The 21,768-nt window shown below is 41.7% G+C and overlaps 2 protein-coding genes and 2 long non-coding RNA genes across 9 annotated transcripts; 2 read left to right on the top strand and 2 right to left on the bottom strand.

The window, feature by feature from the left end:
- The first annotated feature begins 1,761 nt into the window (after positions 1 to 1,761).
- LOC146299644 (uncharacterized) lies at positions 1,762 to 7,354 on the top strand. Of its 3 annotated transcripts, none has more exons than XR_014730009.1 (5): positions 1,762 to 1,828; positions 4,380 to 4,422; positions 4,537 to 4,615; positions 4,795 to 4,862; positions 5,009 to 7,354. It is a non-coding gene; the product is annotated as an uncharacterized LOC146299644 (long non-coding RNA). The 3 variants fall into 3 exon arrangements; XR_014730005.1 differs by having other exon boundaries at positions 4,380 to 4,435; XR_014730004.1 differs by lacking the exon at positions 1,762 to 1,828 and having other exon boundaries at positions 3,644 to 4,422.
- On the bottom strand, positions 7,229 to 10,651 carry LOC146299643 (uncharacterized). Its single transcript, XM_084675184.1, has 2 exons — positions 9,081 to 10,651; positions 7,229 to 8,625 (listed from the first exon to the last, which is right to left on the bottom strand). Exon 2 carries the CDS (start codon positions 8,529 to 8,531, stop codon positions 7,743 to 7,745), a length of 789 nt encoding a protein of 262 aa, XP_084531310.1. The 5' UTR covers positions 8,532 to 8,625; positions 9,081 to 10,651; the 3' UTR covers positions 7,229 to 7,742.
- Positions 10,652 to 10,730: 79 nt separating this feature from the next.
- Positions 10,731 to 21,169, bottom strand: mocs1 (molybdenum cofactor synthesis 1). Of its 4 annotated transcripts, none has more exons than XM_084675154.1 (11): positions 20,858 to 21,169; positions 19,674 to 19,809; positions 19,153 to 19,320; positions 17,325 to 17,489; positions 16,313 to 16,374; positions 15,932 to 16,043; positions 15,335 to 15,447; positions 14,967 to 15,077; positions 13,505 to 13,625; positions 13,001 to 13,048; positions 10,731 to 12,785 (listed from the first exon to the last, which is right to left on the bottom strand). In XM_084675154.1, the coding sequence occupies exons 1-11, from the start codon at positions 21,071 to 21,073 to the stop codon at positions 11,689 to 11,691; spliced, it is 2,349 nt and encodes a 782-aa protein (XP_084531280.1). In that variant the 5' UTR covers positions 21,074 to 21,169; the 3' UTR covers positions 10,731 to 11,688. The 4 variants fall into 4 exon arrangements, with proteins under 4 accessions (XP_084531280.1, XP_084531289.1, XP_084531296.1 ...); XM_084675170.1 differs by having other exon boundaries at positions 12,646 to 12,785; positions 12,986 to 13,048; XM_084675163.1 differs by lacking the exons at positions 19,674 to 19,809; positions 20,858 to 21,169 and having other exon boundaries at positions 19,143 to 19,314.
- LOC146299642 (uncharacterized) lies at positions 12,640 to 14,014 on the top strand. The gene is made up of 3 exons (XR_014730010.1): positions 12,640 to 12,816; positions 13,535 to 13,642; positions 13,852 to 14,014. It is a non-coding gene; the product is annotated as an uncharacterized LOC146299642 (long non-coding RNA).
- Positions 21,170 to 21,768: the final 599 nt, after the last annotated feature.

The raw sequence follows: 21,768 nt of genomic DNA, 5'->3' as shown, positions 1-21,768 counted from the left end.
CCACCCACCCCCCAACCCTCCCCATCTTTTCTCAGACGAGGTATAAACACACACACATGGACACACACCAGCCAACTGGTACTGCAGCGTACGTGTTTGTGTGTGTATTTGTGTTCACAACATGGCATGGTGGTATGAAGGCTTGATGGTGTGTATCTGTGTCTATTGAGTGAAAGGTGATGCAGTGTGGTGTGAGAGTGTGTGTGTGTGTGGCGGGGGGGGGGGGGGCACTTTGTGTCTCTGAGCTGCTGACTCCACACATGATCCCCATTAGAGGTTGGTGGGAGCATGACCAGCACACACACTCTCTTACACGTGCACATGCACACACAAACACACACAAATTAAAGTACATGAATGAATGAACATTCGTTGGATGTAAATGCATACATGGACGGGGATAGATCTTAATGGGGAGCCAGTCTAAATGACTAGAAAGATCCGCTGTATCTGTATTACACACATGCAAGCGCAAACATTCACATTCTTCCTCTCCAAATTTCTTCTCAATTTGACGTTAACAAACATCTGGAGGACGAAGAAAGACAAAACAGTTCAACAACTATAACTCAATGGATGGTGACCAGTCTTTGCATTTCTATGAAAAAATGAAAGAGTTAAACTGGTGTATTGGTTCAGAGCCATACAGTACAATCCTGAGACAATCACGAAGGTTATCAAGATTATGAAGGGTCATGAAAGGAGAAAAACAACTTAAGCCGCAGCAAAACTGTAACTTCAACAACAGTACTGCCACTTCACTTGAACTTCTAATATCTGCTATAAACCGTCATTGAGTTGATCAGGATCACATGAGTTTGTTTGGTTTCAAACCTGTCAAAGTTTTTTAAAATGGCTGCATAAATTTAAAAAACTACAGTATTTGTCAATGTTTATCAACACTGGTCCATATATATATTTTAAAAAGAATCCTCGTGAAGACATTCTGCAATCATATTTTTCTGCCTCTTACAATAAAGTAGTAATGTTACGTCTCTGTACTGTTAAATGACACTCCAATTGTTAATCATTTGTAATCATTTGTAATAATTTTCATAAAACAACTTTCAGAGCAGGCCCCCTTCATATCTAGTATTTCCCCACGCTGTAGCAAAATAAACAACAACAATGAAGGCAGCAGGAGAGATAATCAGGTCTAAGTCCTCATCTAAACTGCACCCATTCTGGTCCACGCCTGCTGGCCCAGGGGATTTTACTGTAGCTCTAATCCACTTAAGAGGAGAGGGGGCTCTGCTGCTGTTTCTGAGGGGCTTGACCCAGGCCGTGAAAACACACGCACACACACAGGCGCGGGGAACACACATGTACACACAGTCACATACACACGAGCGCACACACGTCGAACACACATGTAGGCATAGTGCATTGACACACACCTACACACTGGATGCATACACACATCCTATGACATCCGTGCATACATGATGGTCACACATATACACACATAAACATGCACACCGAAAGAGAGATAAAGAGAGGGGTGGGGGGGGGGGAGAGAGGGAGAGATAGTGAGAGATAGTGAGAGAGAGATATAGACAAAGAAATAGAGACTGACTTTGCTATCGTCTCATAATCCTTTAGCTAATACTTTGGTGACAGACTTCAAGTGAACACGAAACACACACACACACACACGTGTAATCTGCATGCCAGTGTTTGACATGTCATCAAGCAGTATGAAGACCACATGACCCCCGCAGGCATAAAACCAAGAGATCAAAGTCAGTCGACCCTTTCCTTGGTCAGACTTACAGCCTTAAGTACACTTGTCTACATTGTCGAATGGCAGGACACTAACTTTCTGCAGGTGATGACTTTACAACACTATGAAACATACCCAACACAGACTAATAATCTTTAATGTATGTGTTTACTTAATATGGAATATCTACATGTATACATAATAATTAACACTACATTCTGTAAATATGATTTAGTCTATGAATATTCCCTACTGATAATTTTGGAATAAATATTTGGAATTGCAGTAGGCCTATATCTTAAACGTATATTTAATGTATGTCATGTGGTTAAAAGTATTTACAAAACGACCAATTCATGTAAAGAAAAACTAAAAACAAATATTTAATATTCATTTAAAAAATACTTGATAATACCAATCCCTTATTTTTTGTGCAGTCAAACGTTCTGGCAGTACTTTTCTCTCCCCACACCAACGTTTTCGTTATCTAATTTGAAATGTACTAATTCCTTATTCTTGCGGAGGGAGGGTAAGATGGTGACTTGAACAGCTGCTTCATGACCCAAAAAACTGTCAGTCTTTCCCTGGAATAAATTGTGGAATATACCATCTTTAGGTACAGGGGTTACAGTCTTCACTGAAGCGTCGTATACACAAACACATTTCACCTATTTACTTGCTTAAATAAACTTTAAGGGTAACACTTAATGTTTGAAATCCTAAGTGTTATGTATTTTGAGCATATTTCTACATAAAGAGCTCAAATATATAGAAAAGTATACTAGTCAACCCCTGTGCACTACAGTCGAGTTTCTAGCGGACCCATAGTAGAATCAATTCAGCGAAAGGGGAGCTTGAAACGGTCCACTCATGCTTTCCTCCGAGTTTGAGGGAAACAGAGTCGAACTGAACACACTGGCTATCTCGCAGCACAACATGTTGGGGTGCATTTTTACCTTGTTATTCTCTATTATTTTAGAATAAATTATAAATTACGAATTATTTGTGAATTCACAAGTTTTGAAGAGTACAATTGAAAAACATAGGTTTGATAAAGGTAGTGTTTAGTTATCCAATGTGGATCATCTTCATAGTACAAGCAGACACGAACTAAAGAAAACAATTTAGTTGTACGCCGATATGTTGCGCCCATCTTTCATGCGCCTGATCAGGTGGAAGTGTATCTTAGACAGTTATTCATACCTCTGCGCGCGTATGTTAGTGTGTGCATGTGCATTTCAGAGAGATAGATAAAACATGTAGAAGAAGATAAGGGAATGTGTGTGAGGTAAATATAGCGAATTAGAGTGAGAATGACGTTGTTTACATTTGCTCATTTACCAATAAATCAATCCGTTGAAACAACTCAGGGCTAGTTTAGCATCAAGCATGTACAGAGCCTACAACCTTCACACATCGAGAAGGGTCCTACATAGACCAAGAGGTGGATGTACCTGAGTTTGTGATGCACAACCTCTCTTTGAGTTGCTAGGGCTAATACACCTGGCACAGGTAAAATGACTGGATGCTAAAATGTGAGTGCGAGCAAAACACTGCATCCCAGAGAATCTGTTATATGTCATCTGTGGATTCAACTTGGGCACACCAATATACTTGATGTGACGCTGTGTGTATTTTCATGTTTTCTGCATGGATAGCCAAGAATTTCTGTATCTGTCTGTGTCTGTATGTTCACCAGCAGACAAATGTCACCTTCATGGGTGGCTCCATATGTACGAGCATCCTTCAAAATATAACAGATTAGCTTTGCAGGCAGGGATGTTGATGAGGTCATCACTTCCCAAGGTCACCTAGCTGCACATTAAGGCTCAGTAACATAACAGCCTCTGGACACTAACCCCCCACCACCACCACCACCCCCCTCTTATATACCACACCTCCTTCTCCCTACAACCACATCTGAAAGGACTAGATAGCTGTGCACCACTGCACATCTCCTGTCACTTGCAGAACCATTGCCGTTCCTTCTAATTCTTGTATTTCTGTGAGTTTTGAGGCTCCATTCAAACCTTGCTCTCTGGCTCCCTGTGTGCTCCCCTCGGGAGACAATGAACACATTGAAGCAAATCTGTTTCCATGGGTTGTGAATCACAGCCAGCCAGCTTTGTTTAGCATGAGAGAAAGAGCATGTGTGTGGTTGTGCATGGGCACACACAGTTTTCTGTTTGTGTGTATGTGTGTGTGTGTATGTGTGTGTGTGTGTGTGTGTGTGCAAGAGAGGGAGAACGAAAGAGAGAAAAAATAAGACTGTGAGTTTCTCTCTGTGTGTGTGTGTGAATGTGTATGCGTGTGTTTGCACTGCATGCGTCATGCGATTGCCATGTGAGTCATCCTCCCTATCGTTGGGGTTTAAGTAGTGAGTAAGAGCCCTCCTTCTACCATCTCCACTCTCTAACTCTCTGAGCCAACCTGAGCTCCATACTTCTTCACCTCACTAGCCCTCTCTTCCATACCTCCTGTTTTCTTCCTTTGCCGTCTCCTCAGTCTCTCCCTTGCCCTCGTCCCCCCTAATCCATCTCTTCTATTCCACCCCTTTTCCTCCCCTCTTGACTTTTTTACTACTACCCTTATCATTCTATTCTCCAAACCCTACTCCTTGATTATTTCCCTCCTTCTCTACTCCCTCATCCAACAGGTTTCAGACTCATCAATGACTGCTGTCCAGATTCAACCAGCGGGTAACTCCACAGTGTAATTGTCACATTACAACAGTATTCTACAGCAATTTCCAAATGATTACTATTCTTCAATTTATTTTACAAGTCAAATTCTCCTGTTATTCGACCGTACAGCCCTGGTCTAGTTCTAGTTCCATGCAGGTGTGCCGGCAAGGAGCCAGACACAGTTCCGATAAGTCAACACCATGCTGACGTAAGTACACCAGAGGCGACTGATGTTGCAACAAAGATGGACGTAGACAAAGACGAGCAGGTCACATATTTGACAAACATCCTATTGAATGGAAGATCTAGCACTATCCAGAGAACTTAATATTTGTTTTAATGTGTGTGTGTGTGTGTGTGTGTATATATAAACCAACATGAATAAAGGTATGTATTGGATGGACAGGAACCAAGAACACCTGCTAGCTCTGAAAGGGTGGTGGAGGTTTCAGAAGGTAAGCATCTGCCAAACTTAGACAGAGTTCCTCTATAAGAAGAGAGCTTGCTGCCTGACATTATTTGACATACTTTTGAATACAGCCATGTATTCTTAGGGTTCTTAATTGGTATTCTTACATACTGGTTCCCCAAACCTCTGCAGAGGTTGTTCTGCCATTCTGGATGGAGACAGGGGAACCTGGTTGAGCTCCCACGGTTTTTGGACGTATTCTACCATCTAGTGGCTGGAGACAGGAAAACAGATCACAGCTGGAAGACCTGCAGACAATATTGGCAATATAGATCATCATTAGGACATTTGATTTGAATGTCCATTAAGTATGTTTTTTCAGTAGAGAAAGAATTGTTTGCCCTCTTAAAGTTGCTTAGCAACAAAGACTGCTCAGTGCAGGTGGAATGTCTGTTTTAATTTTTGTAGAGTGTTGTTGCTGTATAGTTCAAACGTATATAGTTTTAACTTGTTTGTGCTTATGTCAGCTAAAGTATAAGGTAAAGTACAAAAACTTTACTTGGTGAAAAACAACTGTGTTTAATGTTATTTTCAGAATTGTCAATTTTAATGTCTAACATCTAATTGTGCGCTGTGGAATCATGGTCAGGTCATTGTGAAGTGGTCAGTTCAAGTGACCATGGGGCAAGCAAAAATTCCACAAAATTTACACATGTTATAATTAACATAGTAATGGCTAGCAAGTTTACTTCAAGACATTCAAGTATTTCATAAATGAATAATTCAGTTTAAAATTCATTACCACTTCAAACTGAATGAGATGGACTTTGACAAGCCTGAGTAAGTCAATCTATACAAGCCAGACAACTTTAAATGGATTAGCCAAAGCTAGCGGCCATGTTAGGTCTGAATTTACCGGCATCACCAACACTCTGGAGAAAAGAAGGAAAGGAGAAATGAGATCACAAAATACAACAGTCAGAGTGACGGAGTGAGAGAGAGGAAGGGACTAGTCTACAAACAATTATTGATTAGTACTCAGTTTCCCCTATTCTCTTAGACTGTTTTTTTTACAGAAAAGAAATCATGTTGACAGTAGATAGGCTACTGTGTACAACCTGTCTCTCAGGCTTATATTTGAAGACAAATTGGAATGCAATTTTTGTAATTGGGTTTAATTGGTTTCTCAAAAATGTATTGTTCCCCCTCTGCTGTTGGAACTCAGTGTATTACCCGTTCACTGTTCAGGAGAAGATGTGAGATATAAGACATTCCCAACCAAACTGACATTCCTTGGTAGTGTCTCAACATGTTCTAAAATCACTGTTGTACTCTTAATTAGTGTAAGAGGAATATACACTCTCTAGTCACTCTCAACTTAAATATAAACTAAAAAAGATAACACACTCTTGCTTCTCCAGTGATGTGGTGTGCTGATCACTACAAACCCCCATGACAGATATTTCCTCCACCACCCCAATGCCAATTCTCTTGTGATTCTTTAGCGAAGGTTCTGGACACAGAACAATAAATGGAAGAACAGGCAGACAAGGCGATATTAATGTAACTTTGGGCTCTGCTCTGGTTAAATATATCGATGTATATGTGTGGAAAAATATGTTGAATCTGTTCTCTCTAGAATAATATATGTAGTCAGTACTTCCAGTTCCAAAGCAGCTTTGAAACCTGAACCCGAAGCACTTGTTGAGCCTTTAGTGCAGTAGACAAATATAAACACTGAAGTGCAGTGGACAGATATCACATGACACAAGGGGGAGGTGCAGTCCTTTGCAATAGTTGACTTGGAGGGAGGGAACAAACAAACAAAAACAAGTGATAGAAAAAATACAAAACATGAGAGAATGACTATAATGTAAAGACAGCTGACTATGAAAGAAAATGTGACTTCATTCGCCAAATCGTTTGCTCCAAATATCAATCTTGAAAGTAGTCCTTGTAAAACAGTTTGGAAAAGGGCACTCACTTAAAAAAATACTTGGCAGTTAATTGGATGAACTATCTGTCTGATATAAGGAACAAACAATCTGGCGAGTCAGATTACAGTAGCAGTCACATGAAAAGTAACGAAAGACTCATAGCCAAAGACGCAGTTGAGTGGAGAACGAATCATTCATATATTCTTAGCTAAGCCTGGCGATAATGGAAAAAAGGGTGAAAGAATCATACCCAAGAACACAGTTGAGGTGAATTAATCATTTCAGTTTCCTATCCTGAGCTTATGCAACTGTCACGTGACAAATAAAAGCAAGACTCCAAACCAAAGATCCAGTCGAGTGGTGAACAAATAGTTTCTGTTTTCTCTACTGAGCCTATGCAACCGCCACAAGAAAATTCACGAATAACTTTATTCAAATGACGACACTTTAGATTATTATAGTATTCAAGCATAACAGCATTTGTGGGAAGTGGCAGAGAGACAGCAGGAATAATTATTACTGTGTTTAATTGTGGAGGGAAGTGGGATTGTTCTCATAACGTAATGAACAGTTTTTAATTAAAACATGAATATTGACCTGGTGCTTCTGATCATAATTTCTCCCATCCTGATGTAACACAGTCACATAAACACACAACATGAATATGGAAACATTTAAGACAATAGCATTCAATATTTGTAATCATTTTATATATTATTGTCTACATCACATAACATTGTATGTTATTTAAGTTTATGTTTATAAGTGAAATATGTATTAAGTCATACAGAATTAACTATTATTATATACTTGTATAATAAACAATGAAACAATTGTACATAGCCTGTATTTTATGTTTACATATATATACAATATTAATTTTCTGTATAAATCAAATATCTTATGTACAATTATACTTTAAATGGTGAATACAAATACATACATTTCCTATGTTCATATAAATTGAATTATTAAGTGAGGTCTAGAGTTCAGGATCTCTTGTCTTCCAAGAACAAAAGTGTCTCTTGAAGGTTCCTGAAGCTCTTCCCACACTGGTCACAGTGGTACAGCTTCTCTCCTGAGTGAACACGCAGGTGTCTCTCAAAGGTTCCCGAGCGACTGAAGCTCTTCCCACACTGGTCACAGTGGTACAGCTTCTCTCCTGAGTGAACACGCTGGTGTGTCTCTAAATGTGCTGACTGACTGAAGCTCTTCCCACACTGGTCACAGTGGTATGGCTTCTCTCCTGAGTGAACACACTGGTGTTTCTTTAAAGTTCCTGAATGACTGAAGCTCTTCCCACACTGGTCACAGTGGTACAGCTTCTCTCCTGAGTAAACAACCTGGTGTCTCTTTAAGGTTCCTGAACGACTGAAGCTCTTCCCACACTGGTACGGCTTCTCTCCTGAGTGAACACGCTGGTGTCTCTCTAAAGTTCCTGAACGACTGAAGCTCTTCCCACACTGGTCACAGTGGTACAGCTTCTCTCCTGAGTAAACACCCTGGTGTCTCTTTAAGGTTCCTGAATGACTAAAGCTCTTCCCACAGTGGTACGGCTTCTCTCCTGAGTGAACACGCTGGTGTCTCTGTAAGTTTCCTGAATGACTAAAGCTCTTATCAACCTGGTCACGTTGATGATGTTTGGCCTTTTCCGTGTCCATGCTTCCCTGGGCGGGGCTCAGGGGGAGGACAGAGGAAGTGGTGTTGGGGCGTGGTCGAGAGGAGGACAGAGTCTCTGGTCTGATCTCTCCACTCCTCAGCAGAGACGCACAGGTCATGGTGGCACCTCTTGATGTGCTTGTGGAGGTAGATCTGAGCAGTGAATGAGAGAGGACACTGGGAGCAGGAGAACACCTTAGTCTGGGACGACTCCTGGAAAAGAGAGCAAAATAATTAATTAAATACAATTAAATACAAAAAGCATTGTTTCAAAATGACAACCTTTGGTAAGGGAGTGGATTAACAAGTTGCAATCCTGGTCTGTTGGTTTAATTGTTGTTAGAGGTAGTAATGGAAGAGAGACAAATGTACTATTGACAGTAAAATCAATGGTCTTGTATATCTGTCTTCTACTACACAAATGCAGTTAAGTTCAATAATATTGTAAGATAAAAACATCTCCAATTAGTGATTTGGGTAGCTCAATGTTACAAGTCCCTCCAATCTTCCTATAGAGAGAGGGAAATGGAGAAGAGGAGGAAGGAGAGAAATTAGGGAGGAGAGAGAAGCGGAGGGGGAAGACGAGAGAGGTGGAGACGTAAGAAGATAAGAGATATGTCAGAAGAGGAATGAGGAGATAAGGAGTGGAGGACACTAAGAGGAGGTACCCCTGGTGGAGCTCTTGTTGTCCCAGAGGTAGTCAAAGGAGATGCCCAGGTCTTTGGCATACTCCTCTCTGTACCAGACCAGCAGCTCCTCCCCCTAGGCCAGCAGTCTGCAGCAGCGGTACAGGGTGGCTCCTCGGTGCTGAAACGCCACCAGGTTCTGTTCCTCCTCATTACGGCACAGTTCACACACCGTGGAGGAGGAGGGGATGGGAGGAGGAGAGGATGGGTGGAGGAGAGGATGGGAGGAGGGAGGGGTGGAGGGGGATGAGGAGGATCAGAACATGAAAGGTTTAAAAAAGTATGAGAGTCAAGAGAAGTTGAAGGAGTCAGGAGAGTGAGATCAGGAGGAGGATCAGAACCTCCCCCCACTGGTGCTCTGGCCCGCTGTTGTCAGGGAGAGTGTGTGTGTCGGGGGGCTGGCTTCTCTGAGGAAGGCCAGATCTTCCTCACTCAGCATCTCTTCCAGGGGGGGTCGGGCCCCCTTGCTGGGTCCCGCTACCTCCCCACTGGGGGGCTGGGGGGAAATGATGGAGAGCTGGGTACTGCTTGTAACCAACAGCGGAAATCGCTGTGATCTAGACATAGACGTCTGCAGCCGGCTGCGGCGCTGCATGAAGTCAGTCCATGTCGAACGCAACTCATGTCTCGTTGAAAGTACACTTTCCCATTTTCCACACGTAGCCGAATTTTAACAAACTCTGAGGAGGCGCAGACGTATTTCACATACACTATCATTTCATTTTGTGGACAAAAAGCTGACGGAGGAAATCCGCATCCTACTTTGTGTTTAGGCTACGAAAGACCTCCACAGATTTAGTTGCAGTACTGTCCGTAAAGGTGGGCATCCCTGGCACGTACCACTAGCTACTGTCATGTGCCAGCGAGACGCACTGGCATGTACCACTAGCTACTGTCACGTACCACTAGGTGTCAGTAGAGGCACTATCACCTACCACTAGCTGCTGTCATGTGCCTGCGGAGGCACTGACACGTACCACTAGCTACAGAACAGTACAGTTTCGGTTCTAACCGCTACTGTGCCTTCCGCAGCGTCAAACTGACATTTCTCCATTGAAAGTGATTGGGTGGACGATAATGGGACCCCTGGCTAATATTAAAGTAACATTTCTAGGCATATCTTTATTGGATTTCAAAACTGGAATGTTATAATATAGGTATCTACATATTAAAGTACAATGCTGTGACATAACGTTTTTAATTTGTATTAAAACGACATCTTGGAAACATTTCTAACGAGCGTCGAGAGCTACTGTACTGTAGGTGGACGATAATGGGACCCCTTACGCTAAGTGCTCCCCTTTATAATCGTAAAGTTTGGTCCTTCATCCCGCCGGATAGCCTGAATAAATATTCGTCGAACTTCACCATCAACAGGGAAGGAATGAAACGACAGATATGGCTGTTTTGGGGAATAACAAAAACAGCCCGGTACGCTACAATAACTCTTGCTCGTTGCTTACGCCATTTGTTTACCGCTGTTGCCCTGGACAGAGGAATAAGAGCTATTACGACGATTGCGTATTTCCGGTAACAAATACGGAAGTTGTGAAAAAGGTCTATACGCGGCTGGCATGATTGCCCATTAGCCAATCAGAACGCTTGAATTGTCTGCCATAAAGTAAAGACATGCAGTAGGGAAATATGTTTATTAGCCTACATTTCTACATACCTATATAGCGGCATAAAATTACATTTTACAGAAGGAGGAAATCACTATCAATGTCAGATGGATGAGTGGCCAATATGTCAATCTAAAAAACGAACACGCATTCCGTTCACTCTCAGACAGACTTGAATTCACAAGTATTGACAGTAACCATTGTGTGATTGTGCTGCTTCATAAAAAAAATGCATCCAGGTGAACTAGTTCAATATAAATTAGATGCAAATTTGCTCTTCATTGTCTTCAATCATAAATGAAGGAAAATATTCTATTACAATTATATATACAAATACTATTATTAGTACTATTATAATTATCACAGTTAAATGGTTGATGATGTGTGGAGAACAATATGAGAATTTAGAGTATCAGTCAAAGCAATCACAGAGAAATTAATCTAGTTTGTTGTCGCACACTTTACAGTAGGGGTTGAAATCAAAAGGTTAACAATGCATAATCCACATGTATACCTTCCCACCTTGGACTTACAATACAGGATATATGGAGCCTGCCTACTCAACCAATACAGTAGACACTGACTGAAAAACGAAGGACTGTGTAATGTTAGCTTATTAAAAAATCCTTGTTTGAAAGTAAATGAATGAGTAATGCAGAGTAATGTTTAGTACAAGGCACCACCTACTATCAACTAGATTGTGCAAGCAGCATGTTGGTTCATTCAGAGTTCTAGAAAAAGCCAAAACAGCATAGCATAAGTTTTTGCATTGGAGAAGTATTCATGAGGCTTTGAATTTGAGCAAACCGCAAGCTGGATTTTTTTAGTGCATTACAGCCCAAAACATTCCAAGAAGCAGTCATTAAAGTAATTGATGAATGCAGCTATTCTGAATTGAATAACAGAAGCTCACTTCAACATGGGCTGAAAATGAACCCAATGTTACTGGTGAGAAAAGTTACTACACATCACTTCAGGGGATACCGGTGGAAGTCCCTCTTACCACCTGTCTTGGTTAGCAGCTGGATGTCTGTAATTGTTATATTGTGACTCACTGCTTTGCACATGTCATAGAGGGTCAGTGCGGCCACGGACACGGCCGTGAGCGCCTCCATCTCGATGCCTGTGCGGCTCGAGGTGTGGCAAGTTGCTGTGATGACAACACTGTCCTGCGCCTCATCAAGGTTAAACGTGACAGAGGCGTGATCCAAGGGGACTGAGTGACAGAGCGGGATGAGTGTTGCGGTCTGCTTGGCTCCCATGATGCCGGCTAGCTGTGCAACTGCTAATGCGTCGCCTTTGGTTAGTTGATTGTCGCGAAGCAAGCAAAAAGCAGTAGGGCCCAGATGGATAGTGGCATGGGCTGTGGCCATGCGCCGGGTGGGAGTCTTCATGCCCACATCTACCATGGAGGCTCGGCCTTCAGAATCAGTATGACTTAGCTGGGCTGTGGAAGTACCGTTTGTCTGGAGGCTGTCCTCCTTCCAGCGTTCCTGTGTTCCTTTGCCTTTGGGATCTATGGAGGCATCCTTGTGACACAGCCTAATGCTATTGGCCTGAGTGGTATCTATTTTGGCATTGGTCCGTAGTGTGCAAAGGGATAAAATTCCAGCCATTCTTGTGACGCGATTCTTTATTTTGGTAGGACGTTTGGCTAGTGTGTACTTGTGGAACTCACTGTGATTTTGACTTAATACATATGTGTGTGTGTTGTGGTCAGGGGTCTTCATTTGAGAAAAAGGGATGTGTGGTTTGTTGTCAATCTTGTTCTCACAAAAGGGGGCTCTTGTATATTCCTTGACTTCCTCAAAAAGGTTTTTCTTTACAACAAAGGACCTCTTGTGGGATCCTGAGCAGCTGACATCAGGCACTCCTGTTGAAACAGGACAGTCTGAAAGGCACAGTGTGTTCCCACTGTGTTGAACACCCATCCCAAAGGACTGGGACAGTTCAGCAGCCATGGGTGAAGTGAGGACTGCTATATCACGGAGATAGGAGATGGGGATAGTGTCCCCCTGGGTTTCTTGGCTCACGGGTAGGGTCAGGGTTTTTTGGCATGATGTGCCTGCAAGATGGGAAGAACATTTATAAAAATGGTAAGTGCAAAGATTTGTGGAGCCTGCAAGGATCACTAACATATACAAGCAAGAAGACTAAATTGGGGTTTGGCATTTTAATGAATTCCATCCAATAACATTGTCATTTGTTTTGGGAAATTGTCAACACAAAAAAAAGGGGAAAGATTGGCGTTAATGTGTTACGTACAGCCACATCACCCACCGATGAGGATCATGGGTCTGTTCTTCATCTGGGAGATACTGAACATGCCTGCGGACAGTAAAAGAGAGAGAACTATTTAAAGGAAACATTGTAGCGGCTGACTACCTTTGCATTTGACGCAAACTGATGCAGAGTGGGAAAGCTTTCATGGATTTTGCCACTGTACTGCCATTTTATTACATTTTTATTTCATTATCAGTTTTGTTCATTCTGGATATTCAGTGTAAACAAGCACCAAATGCAAATAATTAATCTTGACTGAAATAGTGTGCTATAGAACCAATGTAGTAACTTTTCCTTTGTCCATCAAATCAGCACATTTAACAGAAAAGTGAATGCTGGACAAATGGATAAAAATGACCCTGGTCCCTTTGAATAATTCTTTTTTGAATCCCACCATTTGTACTACTTCACTATAAATAATAAAGTCGGGTGGCACAAGTGGTATTTTAATAGCTCTGTAGGCCTCCATAGCCAGCCATGATAAAAAGCAAGGGGCTGCACCTGCATGTTGCTTCTTCTTCCTGCCCACAGCAGCACCAATGATCTCCAGCAGTTCGTCTTCAGATGCCCCGGAACGCAGACAGTCCCGCAGAGACACCTCAGAGTTCCCAAATAAACATACCTGTCGAAAGAGGAGAGGTATATATTGTGATATCTAACTTTTATAAGTCCATATTTCAACTTCATGTGCGGAATTATACAATGTGTTAAAAAAAAGAATGGAATAAAATCTTTGCACTTGATGAAATCCCAGGACACCTTTCATGACTTTTCTTAGAGGAGCGTTTTATCAATTAGTATCCAGATTTTCAAAATCACGCAGGTATAAGATTTGTGATATTGCTCAGATGTCGCAGGGGCTCCCTTGAACAAGTTCTGTCATTCAGACCTTCAGGCAAGTTTTGTTCATATACATGGCCGTTTATGTGTAGAATATGGTAAGCTCCATTCTCATATCATGACATGACTTTATTTACAATAGGAAAATGCTAATATGTCCCTATTGTTCTCGACTTCAGTCAAATATGAAGAGATCTGTCCTTAACCACTGATCAGTTAACAATAATTGAAGATTACAACTAATGATTACTTTATACTGTTTGGAATGCTCTGAATATAATAAACAATGTTTGAACTATACCCTGCTATATTAGCTCAGGAGAACATGGAACGTCAGGGCCATTTCTAGGAGCCCTATTCTAAAGGCGAAACAAAGGCTATCTAGCATGCAGCGTCCTCTTTCTGTGCTTGCAAAGGCTATGTTGATTGTCATCTCCCTGATGTTTCTTATGAGAGTAAACCCCTCCCATATTGTGATACTATTTAAATGCCCTTTGTTCCTGTATTCTTTGTCCAGTCTTCTGAGATGCTCAACTTGAGTGTATCAGACAACTGCACCTTATAGATCTATAATAAATACGTACATTTTGTCTTGAACTTGTGCTTGGCGATTCACTTCATTGACTTGGTACTTTCACAGCAATTGGGTACTATCTACTACGTCTTCAAATAACTCTCCGCTTCAAATGCAAACCCAGCTCTTTGGGAGGGGTTACTCGTTTACTTGGTAGCCTGTCCAGCCTACTGAATGGAGTTGGGAAAAGGGACATAAGTGTAATGTTTGCTTCTGTTACAAGTTAACAACATGTTCGGTGTTGTTATCTGTGTCCTCTTTGATAAGTCTTGTATATGTAGCTGGGCCTACCTCAAGAATGTCAATTTCCAGAGTTACTTTGTGTGATTTTTGCAAATGACTAAGACTGACTTCTGTTTGGCTTATACTCCATCACCTGTCATGCCTCCCAACAATTAGAATGTCTAAAATGTAACCTGTCGCAACAACAGTTACATTTACAGAAATGTCTTTCATTTCTGCACTCCTTGGACCTTGCCCTGGCGACAAATGAAGGACATGCATCCTATCTTTGAGTGTGCATATAAACGTTGTCTGTGTTGCATTCACCTTTAGGTTTCCGTCAGCAGTGATGCGTAGCCGATTGCAGGAGCCACAGAAGTGGTCCGACATGGAGGTGATGAAGCCTATGTGGCCTTGGAAGCCTGGAACTTTGAATGTCTGTATGAGAAAAGAAAAATGGAGATGAAAAAGAAATAAAGAGTCAATCAAACGAAAAGAAGGGGGGAAACCAATTAGCTTGGCAGCACTGTAAGCCCACCAAAATGCATGGCCTGTCAGTGTAATTGGTTCTTGGGAGGACTATGCATTTAGAATACTACATTTGGGTGCCATGAAGGTATTAGATACGTGTGGATTAATAATTCAGATTGTCTATGAAACAATATATGATAGGGGTGGGGGAACGGGGGTCTAACCTTGGCTGTTTCTGTGTGTCCAACGGGAAGCTGTTTCAGGGAGGGCCACTGCTGCCTTATGTGGTCCAGCATCTCTTGGTAGCTCACCATCTTCTTGAAATTCCATTTGTTACCTGTTTGAGCATAATCAATAGTTAATTTAAGTACATTTAATGTGTACTTTATCAAAAGGCACAGATCAGTGTGTGCATGCATTTGAAAAAAGGATTCCACTATTAAAGTGTAATTGAAGAATTACATTAAAGGTTTTGTCCCATTTATGGCCTACTGTGCTGCATTTTCACTTACAGGGAATAAAGAACACTTCATAAAATGAAAAGGCAGAAGTGATAGGCAAATTAGAAATAATTGTAACATATTGTATCTCTGACTGCTCGCCCACCTCGTTTCAATGTTCATGTTCTGAACTGAGAGCATGTCCACGCTCTCAAGAACTATATGAGGCCTGAGAATATTGTTCAGACACATGTCTTGTCGTATTTTGTGAAACCATCGTCAATCAAACCCGGAAGGCTAGCATGGAAGTTTTGCTGTTTCTTATTTTAATTACTGGTAATTTGTGTTACCTATTGCAGCTTTAAGAGATGGTGTCCTTACCATCAAAAGGCATGTACTCAATGAAGCGTACTTCAAGAGGTTTTTTCTCTGTGAGGGACACAAAGTCTAGCAGCTCATCATCATTGAGACCCCGCATTACAACACAGTTGACCTGCAGAGGGCAATGAAAAGCAGCAACCAAAGAGGGTTTAGACAAATTGTGTTTTGCAACATAGAGAAAGGAACATTGGAGCATGGTCCCAAACATAACTTGGGTATTCACACACCTCTCCTGAAAGGCTTTCAAATGTGAACCATTAGAGTACAGCTTATTTCCCATCTGTATCACCCTTCCCTACAGGACTTTAAATAGGTAGCCACTGATCCTCAATCCAATAAAATGATCCCAGAAATAGGATAATTGCAAAAATGGGTTGTTACCTTCACAGGGTTGTATCCCATCTCAATGGCTTTGTCGATGCCCTCCATGACCTTGTGGAACCCTGTCGTGTGAAAGGAACCCAACAATGACTTGACAACGTTCAGACTTGAACAGGGGGCAACAATGTGCAATGCAAGTGATAAAAGTAAATTAAAATAGAGAAAAAAGGTCTGAACTGAGCTCAGAGTAATTCAAAACTGCTGAGTCACTGTTGCTGGTGTTTAATATGGGTGGTGTGTGAAATTCCTGCCAAAGTAAATTCCTTGTCTGTGCAAACTTTCATGGCAAATGAAACCCTTTCTGATTCTGATTACTTGATGTAAAGGTAGTCTTTTATGTCATAAGATAGCTTGAGAGCCTAATCTGTAATAATCTTGAACAGCTTTTATGCATGTTATTCATTTTTAACAGCTCCAATCTACTTATTAACACTTAAAGCCATTAATATTTAGCAGATAATACAAAGTGTCCACTTTCAGTTATGTAAAGATCCCTCGGTGTTTGAAAGGTGTCAATTTAAGGATTGAGTATGTTGTGACTATGTAAAAAATGCAAAATCACATCTGCTAAAACCCATTACAAAATAAAGTTATTATAATTAATATTACTATTGATATATCAATAGTTGTGAGCAAGTGGCCCATTTGATAAACCCTATAGGTCCTTCTTGACGGTAAGATTGCTGAACCAAACAGTGAAAGCCTAGTGTAAGAGATCCGGCTCCAACACCATTTCCTGCACTGCTGCGGCTTCTCTCCTTATAAGCCGTCTCAGTCCATCTGTCCTTTACTCTCATGCACGTGCTTCCCTGAACCCCCCTCCTTTCCCTTTGACACAAAATGTCCTCTGCAAGCCATTCATTTCGGCTCATAGGGGACAGCGCAATCACTATCCTTCCTAAACTATTATATTTTAAATCATTTGTAAACCTCTTACCTAAAGATAAATATGTGTTAATACATCCCAAATACAGCTTTGGCAGGTCTCTATCCCATCCAACAGTGTGCCTACCTTTCCTTCTGACGATAAACTCAAACTTCGCTGGCACCAGAGTGTCCAGGCTGATGTTAAGCAGGTCGAGCCCAGCGTCCTTCAGTTTGGGAAGTTGCTTGGCCAAGTTCATACCATTGGTGGTCACAGCAATGGTCTTCAGACCAGGCAACCTCCTCATCTCAGCTGTACAGTTAGACAAAGACAGATGATTGAACCATTTGAAGAGACAAGCAGGGAATGGAAGACGTAAGATACAAGCAAAGTGCAAGAGGACGCGTGCTCCAGTGTTTTCAGTAAGTGTTGACTCCAAACCGTTGTGTTTATTAAGAGGAAGTAGGAGCCTCAAGAAACTTTGTAATCTATTTCTAAGCTAGAAACAACTAAAAGAACACTGAACGTGGTACACTTTATTAGTACCACTTCACACTAATCACCACTTTAAGGATCTACTTTGAATGGTATTTGTGACTGTGAGGTAGGAGGGAGGGATACTGGTGATCTGCACATGACCAGTGGCGAGGCTGTTCTCAGATACCTCCTTCCTGTCAGAACATTGGCTTTTACACACAGAGGATATGCTTTTGAGCCATGACCAATGATGTGCCTTGACTTGGATTGGATCTGGTAACATCAAGAACCATTTCCCTCTTTCCACTGATGACATGCCCATGTTTACCCACTCTAACTATTCAATCGGTGCAGTTACATGCCAAAGAGAAAGACATGGCGGAACACTGTGTATCAGGATCAACCATGCCGTTGCAGCATTGAGAATCCATTCACCCCTCACACAAAGTACATCAAATTGGGGGAATGCATGGAGGGTGAGACAGTGATATGGATCATTTGTCTACGGAAAATGCAACATGCTAGGCTTCCATAACATTTCAATTTCTCGGTAGGAGTCAGAGTCCATTATCGGGGAGTTTGTACAAGCCTAAGGGTTTGAATTTGGCTCTGTACATAATGATTTATTCCAGCTAGAGTAAAATATATCAGAGAATGATAACACAGTATAAAGAAAAGACAGATTCAGCTGTCCTGCCACACAAGTCATCACTTAGGGAAGCAAGAAATAAAACATGACTTAAACTAGCCCCCAACAAATCCATAGGAACCCATGCAGCAACATAACCTTCTCATAAACCATTCATTGTAAAATAATCAGCAAAATATCCCAGCCCCTCCCTTGAAAGTTACTCCTCCGAAACACATGAACGTGCTGCCTGACTACTGCCGAGAGGTACAGTCAAGTAGACCGTCCAACCAATCATTGCAGGGTTTCCCCCAGCACTTTGCAGTTAAGGCGGCCGCCTTAACAACCCACGCCTACCGCCTTGACTATGTTGTTTCTTTTTATTAGCGATATTTGCCGTGTTTCCGCCAGTTTTCTCCCTTTCATTCCAACGGCAGTCTCACTTCTCCAGAGAACTTCGTTTTTGGAGGAGAACCACCATTCCCCCCACCCCCTGTCCATCAGTAAATCTCACCATTCCACCTTGACAAACACATTTTCTGCAGGAAACACTGCATTGCATTCGGTCCGAATGCCGTCCAATCATTAGTGCCGGTCAGACCTTAATGATTGGTTGTGTTTATCACAATCCTGTGATGCCCACAGACATCAATTGATTTAGTTTTACTGTTGGTTGCTATCAGGACTTCTTCTAGCATATATGATAAAAAGTGCTTCTCAACAACATTGGGGAATGGTGTAATTCATTATGGGAACCCTAACCGTAACCCTAACACACCACCTGACCAACAGACCAAAAATCCCCACCCCACCCTCCCAACCATGTGCTCCCTTTTCTCCATTATTCCCAACTTCCTTACCCCATCTTACCGATGATGTCCAGGACATCAGGTCGGATGAGGGGTTCCCCTCCGGTGAGGCGAATCTTCTCGACCCCCTCCCGTACAAACAGGCGGGCCAAGGTCAACACCTCCGAGGTGGACAGGAGTTTGGCCCGTGGGGTGAGTTTGACCCCCTCCTCTGGCATGCAGTACTGACCTAATGAGTGAGGGGAAATAGGCACATATCCAGACAGTTAACAAACAAATTAGTTGTGGAGTTTGTCCAATGAAGTAGTGGAATCATGACTCAACTGACAAACTATATAGGAGGTTTAAACAGTTCAGGGTTGGAAGAATGTGATGGTGCTATAATCCCAAGTTAAATACAAAAATACAATAACAAAAATGAAGGTTTCTACTTAACTTAATAGATAGACTTTATCTGGTAAAACACTAGAAATGATTCTTCTAAATTATTTTTTCACTAATTAAGCCTAATTCCCTTTAACTATAAACCTTTTACAGCTTTTTTTATTTTCCCCTTTACAGCCCCTGAGCATCAGAACTTACAGCGAAGGTTGCATTTCTCCGTCAGTGAGATGCGCAGGTAGCTGTGCCTTCGATCAAAACTGTCGGTAAGAAACGCGGAGAAGGGCAAGACATCCTCACTTATGCGTCTCCTTCGCCCTCCTCGGATAGTCAAGTCCTGGATGTAAACAGTAAAGCGAGAAGGCTTCATTTAATTATTTCTCAAAGAATTTTGCTTTACTTTTTAACATTGTCATTTGTGCCTTTAAGACTTAGGCACGCGCGCACACACATATAGTAGGCCTATATGGTCTTATAGGACTACACATTAACAATACCTCTGTCGCCATCGATAGCCTATTGCTGTTGTAGCCTACAAAACCTGAAATAGTTGTCAATGCATTTAATCGAACTGTGGAAAGATTTTGCCGGTGGGCACAAACTTCAATTAAATTTAAACCGACATTGTAATCAACGGCTGCAACACAGACACGAACATCACGTACATGGCACGGGCACTGCACTAGTGTTTCAAAAAGTGCAGCCTATTGTGAGGTGACGTAAGGGTCCCACGCACGACCGACCCCTCTCAAATCGCCCCAATTGAAAACAGTATAATTTTCTCTAGGCCTAGGCTACCAGCCTGACTTTTACAATTAAGACTACGGAATTATTTCGATTAGGCTAGGTTACACTTGGTCCCAGTTTAGATTATTTTCATAAATTTCCGTTAAATTATGGGACCTGCAATACCCTATTTCAGGTTTTACAGTTGATGATTATGCAAATTCCGCGAATCCGTCCACCTTGCCGTATCTCGGAAAATATGGCCCTAAAAGTCTTGGATATCTTACGGTGACATGTCATAGCCTAAATTGGTTAGACCCCCCGGCTTTAAACTGAAAGCCAAAAAAAACAAACATATAAACCCCGATACATTTGCTGACAACTTCATATTTCAAGAGTTTTTATAGCACGAACTCTCTTCATCTTTACATTGGACTCAACCTTGCAGTCTCAACAATGATCTGCTGTCAAAACAAGGCATGTGCAAGGTTCAGGCTATAGCCTACTAGGCTAGCCTATTTGTCAAAAACGATTGGCTCGACTCAGGGTTAAGCTTCGCAGTGACCGTCAGTGGTCAACAATTCTCTCTTAACTTGAAACATAGACTGAGTAGGCTTATTTAAATGTTCTCAATTTCAACTAATCTTGAAATGATTTACCTCTGTGTCGCTTTTGTTTGTTGCGACACTGAAGTTGGCTGTGCTTGGATCAGTCAGAGAGACAAGTTCGTTCTCCTTTTGCGTAGCACTGGAATACCATCGCTGCATCCTCGTTTTTGTGCCTTGTGCGAATAGTTTCCCAAGCTGCGATGACAAGGCCACGACATTTCCAGATCCTTCAATGAGGCGGAAGCACCTGCTTTGATTAAATACCATGGCGTACTTTTACCGAGTCTGTCTTTGTATTTGCTGTCCTAGAAGTGTCACTTGAAAACACTTGCAGTGAATAATGGCAACGCATTACGCCTTAAATGTTTCAGGAAGCACGCATAAGGGGAGTGGGTGGGTCAGCCAATCGTGTGCAACTGTGACAACGCTGCCGTCTGGGTAGTGTAGTATAGTAGCCTAGTGTAGGTTACGATTAATAGACGCGTGTGGAACTTTGACCTCAAAGTAAAGCATTACAATTACAGCAGGTTTTATCTTCGTGATGGGTTATTATGTACATTCAGGGCGTAGGTTTCATTATAACCTACCTACATGAAAACGACTAAACTGCCCCCCATTTTGTTATTAATAGGCCTACATTTTAATTGAATGGCCATTGACCGCACAATCAGTCCCATCCACATTTGAAAATTGATATCTTTACAACTGAGATTACAAATCCCTAATTGACACTTTCTTTTCTGTTACCGCAGAGATCCGTGGATGATGCTTTCAATGTTTGGAACCATTTATTAACTCTAAACATAGAAAAAGGCATCAAAGTTCTTGCCCAAAGACAAGAAAAATATTACCCATCCCTGACAGTTTTTGCCAACTGAAAACAACTGAACACATGAACTCTGGGAAACATAAATGGATGTTGTCTTTATACATTCAAACTGGAGTCCAAAGCCTAGGTTGCT

The sequence above is a fragment of the Hypomesus nipponensis genome, chromosome 3 (assembly GCF_054491055.1).
Source record: "Hypomesus nipponensis isolate SF chromosome 3, ASM5449105v1, whole genome shotgun sequence".
Classification (NCBI taxonomy): Eukaryota; Metazoa; Chordata; class Actinopteri; order Osmeriformes; family Osmeridae; genus Hypomesus; species Hypomesus nipponensis.
Note: the sequence above shows the minus strand (reverse complement) of the source record. Positions and strands in the feature narration are given on the sequence as shown.

What these genes read in the sequence shown, in the direction of transcription:
- LOC146299643 (XM_084675184.1), bottom strand. Translation starts at nt 8,531, where the DNA reads ATGACCTGTGCGTCTCTGCTGAGGAGTGGAGAGATCAGACCAGAGACT.
- mocs1 (XM_084675154.1), bottom strand. Translation starts at nt 21,073, where the DNA reads ATGGTATTTAATCAAAGCAGGTGCTTCCGCCTCATTGAAGGATCTGGA. An exon ending in GGAGAAATGCAACCTTCGCT is followed by an intron (nt 19,321 to 19,673) that starts GTAAGTTCTGAT and finishes CTCACTCATTAG; the next exon opens with GTCAGTACTGCATGCCAGAG. An exon ending in TGGGATACAACCCTGTGAAG is followed by an intron (nt 16,044 to 16,312) that starts GTAACAACCCAT and finishes TGCCCTCTGCAG; the next exon opens with GTCAACTGTGTTGTAATGCG.